General features: G+C 43.6%; 1 protein-coding gene across 1 annotated transcript in view; it reads right to left on the bottom strand.

Annotated features, from left to right (window-relative positions):
* The window catches only part of galnt14 (UDP-N-acetyl-alpha-D-galactosamine:polypeptide N-acetylgalactosaminyltransferase 14 (GalNAc-T14)), a 166739-nt gene that overhangs the window by 32237 nt on the left and 124502 nt on the right, over positions 1-10000 (bottom strand). The window contains exon 8 of the mRNA XM_084083203.1: positions 6135-6219. Coding sequence (XP_083939329.1) covers positions 6135-6219 — 85 coding nt within the window. The remainder of the gene's footprint in view (positions 1-6134; positions 6220-10000) is intronic.

The following is a 10000-nucleotide window of genomic DNA, read 5'->3' as shown; positions in this document are numbered from 1 at the left end:
TAAAATAGGAGGGCCGGTGGGGGGACTCTGACGTCACTCTGACTCAGCCATAACCATTTAAGGATTCCTAATGCAGCTACGCCCAAATATGGAGTGCGTTGTCTAACCTCAATGTGTCGTCATGGCATCAGCCGCAAACAAATCAGTCATATATGGCCATACACTGATCACATCAGATATCTCCATATATGGGCATGAAAGGGACTGACAGATACAGAGATCCTGTTGTCCAGAGCCACAGATCCGATCGCTAAGGCCAAATTTCCCTTATATGGTCATATGCATATATGGGACCGAGCGACTTCACACTATGAGTGCGCAGCGGCAAGGACTCGAGAGAGTGCGGTGCCCACTGTCGAGTAGTTTGGATATCCAGTTGTCCAGAACCTGCCGATACAACCAATATAATGGGCATACTGTATACTGATGACATCAGGGATCTCCATATATGGGCATAAAAGGGACAAGGACTGACAGATACAGATATCTCCATATATGGGCATTAAAGGGACAGGTAGACAGACAGAAACCGACACCTCTATACTATATATGGGCACAAAAGGGACACAGACAGACAGGTACAATAGGTATTCTGACAAAGACCCCGACACTATGACTCAGGCATATTGGTCGGATCAGCGTGAGGGCCACGTAGCGGCCCGAACCTCTAGTACTGTATATATGGGCATAGAAGGGAAACAGACAGACAGGACAAACGGGCATGGTGATAACGGCTACAATGGGTATTGCATAACCGTAGGGGATGTCCCGACTTGCATCGTTCCCGAATAGGCCGATGCCCCAACGAGCACCGTCTAGAATAATTGCGATTGCGATAAATGGTAAAATTGTGTTTTTGGCATTGAAAGTTTTAACACATTTAAATGCACATAAACTGTGTGTGTGTGTGTGTCTGTCCCCTGCACCGTCTGACCGATTCAGTTCAAATTTGGCGTGTAATATACTGTATATACATCACTGATTTGCCAGGGACAAGGATGTCATTGGAGGATGCACTGAATCCATGTTCGTTGGGTGATGTCCATATTTGGCAATTTTGAGATAGAAGACCTATGATGTCATCTGACATCATATGATGTCCAATGACAGCGCTATTTAGAGCTAGCCAGATGTACGGAGAATCAAGATACTTTGTCCGAGATCCATCGAGAGGCACGCACCAAGAAGCACAGCGATACAGGAGCATCTGAACCAGAGATAAATCGAATGCTGAAACCTGGAGTTTTGGATTAATCTTGTACAAAGGAGCAGATCAATACAAAGGAAGATTGACAAAAGAGGGCGCCGCACACATTACGACAGACTAAAAAAAAAAGACGGAAAGACGGAAAGACAAAACAAAACGCTTGAAACCCGATTAAAATGTGTTCTTCAGGGGAAACGGAGAAAGTCTTTGAAGAACTGAAAAGTTTTTCTGCAGAGTCGAACCAGCTGCTTGACGACAAGGAATATGTGGAGTGGGCCAGTGATCTGTCTGGTGGTTATACAGATACAACAGCATGTTTCAGTGACACAGACCTCGGAAGACAATCCAGAATTGATGAACAGGAAGTGCCAGAAGACCCATTAGTGGAAAGTGAGGTCCATGTACCTCCTGTGTTCATGGCAAACAGTCATTTTGACCTCGCTACCAACCCGCCACCAATCCAATACCTCACTACTACCAACCCACCACCAATCGAATACCTCACTAACCCACCACCAATCCAATATCACGCTACCAACCCACTACCACCAAACCAATACCTCACTAACCCACTACCACCAACCCAATACTTTACTACCAACTATCCACCAACTCAGTACCACTATATACAACCTGTATACGACCCCACTACAGCCTCTCTACAACCTCTCTATCTCTACCACCCTGCTACCACCCCGCTCCAACCCGGCTACCACCCTACTAGCACCCCACTACAACCCGGCTACCACCCTGCTACCACCCAACCCGGCTACCACCCGGCTGCCACCTCCTCGCTACCACTGCATTACTACTACCCTGCTACGGCCTCGCAACCGACCTCCCTAGGAGAGACTGACGGAGCCATTCGGTCAGGCATTCCGGATGCAGGTCCACAAGTGTTGTACCATGGAGACTCCGAGCATCCTGTCGGGACTGACTTTAGTCCATATGAGGGAAGAGTAGAGAAGACAAAAGACAAAGAGGAAGCTGTGGAGAATGGACAGACCCCCTCGGCAGCCCCTCAGCAAGTGACCAGCTCTGCGACCTTCCAGACACAAGGAGACACCGAGGCACCGAGTGCTTACAGCCCTCAACAGTCTACGCAGACTTCGGCTCGACCGCAAGTAGTAAAGACTGTCGTGAAAAGGAGACCCCACGTCTGTAAACATTGCGACAAGAATTTCAATAAGTCGGACAACCTGAAGACGCACCGGCATGCCCACACCGGAGAAAAGTCTTACCAATGTGAACATTGTGACAAGAGTTTCCTCCAGCTAGGCGACCTGAACAGACACGCGCGTGTCCACACGGGAGAAAAGCTGTTCCACTGCAAAGAGTGCGGCAAGGGTTTCAGTCGGTTCGATTCTCTGTCGAAACACCAGCTCGTCCACACCGGAGAAAAGAAGTTCCACTGCAATCAGTGTGACAAGAGTTTTAGCCAGTCCAGTAACCTGAACACGCACCTGCGCCTCCACACTGGAGTCAGACCGTTTCACTGCAAAGAGTGTGGCAAGAGTTTCAGTGCGTTGGCTCACCTGAAGTCCCACCAACGGCAGCACACTGGAGAAAAACCTTTCCAGTGTAAACTGTGTGACAGGAGCTACACTCGCTCGGCTCACCTGAAGGCACACCAGCGTCTCATCCACACATCGGTTTTAGCCAGTTAACCACTTAAACCCTCTAGAGTTAATAAACTGGACCTGAGTTGTATATGCACTTGGGCCGCTTTTATCAGTCTACACCAAATCTCTTTGCCAAGAATAGCCAATCTACAAGCTGCAATTTTAGGCTAATGTTCCCCCCTCTCAGAATATACCAGCTCAGTGGCCTTGCGGTTAGCGTGTCCTGAGATTGGGAGGTTGGGGTTCGATCCCCGGATGGGTCATACCAAAGACTATAAAAAAGGCACCCAATGCCTCCCTGCTTGGCACTCAGCATCAAGGGTTGGATTGGGGACAAGTCCCTGCGACATACTAGCGTCATGTCCAGGGGGAGTGCTTGTACATCAAGCTGCCTCACGCTACAGAAACAGGAGAACAAGAGAAGAATCATCTGGAACCTTTACGTTCAATATTTTTTTCAGAATGCACATTTTTTTTCAGAGTGACCAATGATTTTGACCCCTTTCTCCCAATTTTAGTCGTTATGCCAATTGATTCCTCCCCACAAACATGTTGTCACTGCCGTTGTACCCTACTGGCTCACCGCCAGTGAGGAGCCCCCACCGGGAGGACGCAGTGCCTCCATCCCACACCTCCCGCCAAACACTCCCTGCTGACAAAGAACCCCAGCCAGTATGAGAGTGTGTAGTGGCAAATATCACCCTCCCCGAACATGGGCCAATTGTGTTTGTGGATCCGAACCCCTAGACTCCGCGGTGGTGGGCAGGTACTTTACCACTGCGCCACCCGAGTGCCCAGAATATAATCTTTTGACATATTATTGTGACTATTAACTTTATCGAGGTGACTGGAGATGCCACTAGAGTGCATCTCCAGTTGAGGACGAAGGAATACGGCTTCGCAATCGGTTTCGTGTTAAGCTGTACCCTAATTGAATGAGACAAACCCAAATTAAGCTTTCATCGTTCCCGACTTGTGTCGTTCCCGTTTATAAATAATCCACTGATTGCAGTATATAATGTCATTAGTACTGTGGTAACGGGTATGGGTACTCTAACAATGGGTACAGCAATAGGTACAGATAGGTACAAAGGGTATTGCATAACTGGGCGTGGCATGCTTTCAAGCATTGTTCCCAACTTACATCGTTCCAGACTTGCGTGGTCCCCAAGTAGACCAGTAGTCTAGACAGCATCTATAAATCCACAAATCTTTTTATCTGTCTGTCTGACTTAATTTTATGCCCATATATGGAGATCTCTGTATCGGTCTGTCTGTGTTCATTTAATGCCCATATATGGAGATCTATCTGTCTTTCTGTGTGTGTTCATTTTATGCCCATATATGGAGGTCTTTGTACCAATGTGTGCATTATGCACAACAATGTGTGCAGCGGTTACAACGGGTATTGCATAACCAGAGGGCAATTGTTCCCAACGGGCATCAGCCGAGTACAATTAGATTTATGTTAGACTGTGTAAACAAATATTGCACAGGGCAGCTATGACAAATCATTTAAATATGAAGTTGGTTTACTGACATTTACTGACCAGTACCAATACATTAAATAAATATTATAACATGGCCAAAACAGGCCATATCCTCGTAAATAATAATATAAATGACAGAAATAGCCAATCTACAAGCATCTGGTAGATCTGACATTTCTGTATTTCTTAATTTTTGTCAGAAATGTGGAAATAATGAATGTGACATTTCAGTTTTTGTGATTATGAATGCTAATGATTAACAATTATGCAAAATAATTGTGATTAGCTGAAATAATTGTGATCATGCGATTATTATGTCATAATTGTGACAGGCTTATGGAGGTGTAGAAATAGACAGACTGCAGTGTAATTCCTGCTGCATGTACAGTACAGCTATGCTCTGTCAACAGATTACACTAAAAGCGTACATGTGAAACCTGTACAATCTCTTGCACTCAATCTCCCACACACAGTACTATGTGTAAATTGGCTCAGCTGAAAATTATATATATAATATACAGAAAAAGTGCAGCCGTGTCATCAAAACCTTAGCCATAATGTAGTTTATATCTGAAAACACAATGTTATATTAACAACATAGCTACGGATTTTGATTATCTTGTCATTGTTTGTAAACAATGACAAAAAGACTTCTGAGTGCACTGACATGTTCACCATTCACTATTTTCAAAAGCTTTCGGACCTCACAAAGATGCAATATTTTCTGAGAACACGTATACGGGGACCACAGCCAGAGACCATGGCTATTTGGGGGTCCTTGTCCTTGGCATGTGAAAGTTTGGGAACCCCTGATGTAAGCAACAGAGAAAACCTGTAACACTAGCAGACTGGTACAGAACCACACACTCAATGGTCTCCATCTTACTCTGACTATACCATGAATAATCCTATTCAGTCACACACACACACACACACACACACACACACACACACACACACACACACACACACACACACACACACACACACACACACACACACACACACACACACACACACACACACACACACACACACACACACACACACACACACACACACACACACACACAGTGCATGAGAGCAGGGTGAAACCCTGGTGGATTGGACAGTACAGTGAATTGCTGTGGGACATTATGCATCATCAAATCCTCTTTGGTTATTGCCAATTACCCTGCCTGCTCCTGCAAGAAACAGCATGTGTGTGTGTGTGTGTGTGTGTGTGTGTGTGTGTGTGTGTGTGTGTGTGTGTGTGTGTGTGTGTGTGTGTGTGTGTGTGTGTGTGTGTGTGTGTGTGTCTGAGAGGATAATGACAGCCTATATTTGTGCAATTTGTGTGGGTATTTGCGTGAAAGAGTGTGTGTGTGTGTGTGTGTGTGTGTGTGTGTTAGCACACGCGCGTGCGTGTGTGTGCGTGTGTGTGTGTGTGTGAGAGAGAGAGATGTCTGTGCATTAGGGCAAATATGTGTGCACGCGCATGCATGCTTGCATGCATTACTTTTTGTGTACTGTACAAAACAAGTACACAAAAACTGTTCCCACGGAGACAACTGTTCCCACATACACATGTGAGCATCTGTTTTCATATGATTGTGGTTGAATGTGTGTGTGCATGCGTGCATGCGTGTGTGTTTGTGTGCGTGCATGCGTGTGTGTGCGTGCGTGCGGGCATACATGCGTGTGTGTGTGAGCACGTGTGTGTGTGTGTGTGTGTGTGTGTGTGTGTGTGTGTGTGTGTGTGTGTGTGTGTGTGTGTGTGTGTGTGTGTGTGTGTGTGTGTGTGTGTGTGTGTGTGTGCGCGCGTGTGAGTCTTACCTGATTGGTTCAGTAGGGTCAGCTCGACGAGCACGCTGTTCTGGAGACAACTGTTCCCACTTAAAATGAAGACTCCAGTCAAAACCTGAGCGAGAGAAAGAGAGAGAGACACAGAGAGAGATTACACAGTAGTAGATGGTATGATTCAGGACGGTTGACCCTGGGTCACTGCAGCAGCACATGGTGCTGGTGGTGTTGAGAGGGGAATTGATTATTCATGACTTTCTAAAGTGTGATGGCCCACACACACACTTTAGACTCAATTCAATACGTAGGAAAGACAGGCATCTCGTTGCTGTCGGGCAGAAACCTCTTATCTCCACTGTTTGTGTTTATTTGTAAATCAGCGCCCTACTTGATCATACTACGGCGTCACTCAAAAGTAGCAGATCAACACGCTCGTTTGCGCCGTGTTTTGAGCTTGTAGATCTGCTACTTTTGCTATTTTTGAATTTGAATCCTGAAAAGTAACAGTTTTGGACATATGAGGTTTCCACTCGACAGCGACAATTTTTGCCATTCCCTTATAACGTCACACACATGTACATTTTTATTTTATTCATAGAAAAACAAAAATGGAAGAGGAAAAACAACACTTTGTGCTTTTGGTATTGTAGTCAGAATGAGTGTCATAAAAGTGCAGTATGTTGTTTTTGCATTTTGTACTGACGGTGATTGGAAATTATCTGCAGTACGTTAGACCGAATCCCTGTGTGTGTGTGTGTGTGTGTGTGTGTGTGTGTGTGTGTGTGTGTGTGTGTGTGTGTGTGTGTGTGTGTGTGTGTGTGTGTGTGTGTGTGTGTGTGTGTGTGTGTGTGTGTGTGTGTGTGTGCGCGCGCGCGCGCGTGCGTGTGCGTGTGTGTGTCTTTGAGTGTGGTTGAACAGAGACCGCATGAGTGCAGGGGTACCTGAGGGCACGCATTCATTGACAATGTGTGGGTAACTTGACTGTGAGTGCAGATATTATGCAGTGCACTAACATTCAGGAAATTATTCCAGTCTAGTATCTCTATAACCTGATTTATTTAAGTCTGACCAAACACAATTTCTCTACTGGGATCATAAAGTCATCAACAGACTATAATGAGATCATACTCAATGACTCGGTAGAGTTTCTCTCAAGAAGTGAAATGAGCCCCACGTTGCTTCAACATTCTCCTCATAAGCCAGTTAACAAGATCAAAGCAGACCAGCTAAATATGTGGTCTTAATTGGATTTATACAAGGGATATTTTCAGCTTACTTCTAATTAATTAAAGGCACACTCCAACCCTGCTGTTACGTAATCGGCAGAAATGTGCAACTAGCCCCCTTATTGCTTATTGCTAAGCTAAACCTTGTGCTACCTGGGAGGCTATAGCTACAGTAGTGATACAGTATGCTTATCTTTTATATAGTGTTGTATGAACATTTAGTGTGTTGTAAACGTAAGTAAAAGTAAAGTGATTAAAGGCCACAATAAATGTTTTCAGAATTACATTAGAATCGGATACTGTAAATAAATATAAGAATGTACAGGAACACAGTGGCTGAGTGATTTTCCATTTATTCTTACCTACTATGTATATGAATTTGAAGAAAACTTTCAACAACAAAAAATCAACAAACAATATGCAGAACTAAAGGTTGCTGGTACAGTTCTGAATGTTTTCAAATCCACAATAAAAGCTGTTTTGTCAGGCAGATAAAAGGCTACTCACATGAATAATGTAAACACCACGGGTGTTAACATTGATGAACAACTAGCATACTAGATATCCAAGAGGACATGTATTTATTCAGCTGGACTTATTCACACACAAACCACACATAAGGTAACCTGAATTTACAGAGCACTTCTCCCATTTCCAACCCTATCTTCATTTAACTGGAACTCACTAATGCTGTAAGATTGCACCATAGTCCAGGGGCCAACACTGATATTTTCACAAATTGGTACCACCTAAGGTGACCGTAAAGTTTTTGTATTTTTGTCTTCCTATATGTCTCTAGTTTATATTTTGGTATGATAACCCTTCCAATCTTGTAGCTTAATGGCAGTTATCACTACCTACTGGCTAATGTATCCGGTAGGTCGGTAGGAGACACAAAGTAGAATCTTTGTGTCTCCTACACCCGGGCATCAAATTATTGCGACAAAAAACAAAATATATCCATGTATTCAAGGCTTCATGGGGTGTGCAATTGATAACTTCTCAGATTTTTGGTGTTTGCAAAAAGACTGCTTTCCATAAGCTTGTAAAAGTTTACCCTCCTTCGGTCCAGGGTGGTCATAGCTGAATGGGTAGAGAGTCCACCTGGGAAACCTAAAGAGGAGTTCACCCAAAAAAAGATTTATTTTCTATCAATTGCACACCCCATGAAGCCTTGAATACATGGATATATTTCGTTTTTTGTCGCAATAATTTGATGCCTGGGTGTAGGAGACACAAAGATTCTACTTTGTGTCTCCTACCGGATACATTAGCCGGTAGGTAGTGATAACTGCCATTAAGCTACAAGATTGGAAGGGTTATCATACCAAAATATAAACTAGAGACATGTAGGAAGACAAAAATACAAAAACTTTACGGTCACCTTAGGTGGTACCAAAATATGGCTTGGCCCCAGGACTACCATTTCTGTTTACTCGCTCTGTGTCTCAGAGGTGGGCTATGGACAGTGCAGAAACCTTACTCCAGGGGTCTTCAACGTTTTTCAGGCCAGGTCAATTATGACACCACATACAAATGTAATATTTCCAACAGATTTTGATTGTCCATAGGCTATACATAACAACCTTTATTTCTTCTTTAGAAATATTTTCTTTCACATCAGGATGTAATGATCATTAGACTCGGAGCAATAACTCTATCTATCTCCCAGACTCCCTCCCCAGTCAGAGTTAGGAGTTTGAATGAATGTAGAATTATTTGCAGGATGTCATTTGTATATAGATGTGAGGGGGCCTAATTAAACTAAATTAAAGTCCTCTCACACTTATGCCAGTGTGCCAGTGACTCTGACGCCATCAGAGTAAGGTTTCTACTGTCCACAGCCCACTTCTGAGAGACATGATCAGAATAAGCTTCATTGTCACGTCACACTTTACATATCGTTGTTGTCGGGCATAAACCTCTTATCTCCATATTTTAACTTTTTGTGTTTTTTCGTAAATTAACGCCCTACTTGATCATACTACAGCGTCACACAAAAGCATCAAAAGTAGCAGATCTACAAGTTCGAAACGCGGCGCGAATCGACACGTTTCGACCTTTGGATCTGCTACTTTTTTTATTTATTTTTTTAATCCTGAAAAGTAACAGTTTTGGTTTCCACCCGACAGAGACGATGTGTAATTATGTGAAATTATTTGTATTTTTTTCATACAAGCTCCATTTGTACAAATATTGCAGATGTTCTGTACACATTAAATTTAGTTTTATTTCCTCAATCTTACTTGCTGACCAATAACCGTATACTACTATATTTATTTATCTCATTCTATTGTAATAACCCTTAACTTTTTGACATAAATTAATTTTATCTTTTTTATACTCTCTATTGCTGCCATATTTAAGACAATAGTCATTACACATACTGTATAACCATTTCTGTTGACCGTGGTGTTGGTCACTGGACTCACCACACACTTAGACACACACACACACACACACACACACACACACACACACACAAACACACACACACACACACACACACACACACACACGATAAAAAGGTGCCGGAATATGTTTGTTTGTGTTTGAGTATATGTGAACACCACAGCTGGTAGGTAGGTAATGTATTTTGACCAATCATTTTACTTCAGCTGTGCAGACGCCCTCTGTGGAGCAGATAAAAAGACCGACGTAACGTCTGCCAGA

The sequence above is a fragment of the Gymnoscopelus microlampas genome (assembly GCF_963454915.1).
Source record: "Gymnoscopelus microlampas genome assembly, chromosome: 16".
NCBI classification, from domain to species: domain Eukaryota; kingdom Metazoa; phylum Chordata; class Actinopteri; order Myctophiformes; family Myctophidae; genus Gymnoscopelus; species Gymnoscopelus microlampas.
Note: the sequence above shows the minus strand (reverse complement) of the source record. Positions and strands in the feature narration are given on the sequence as shown.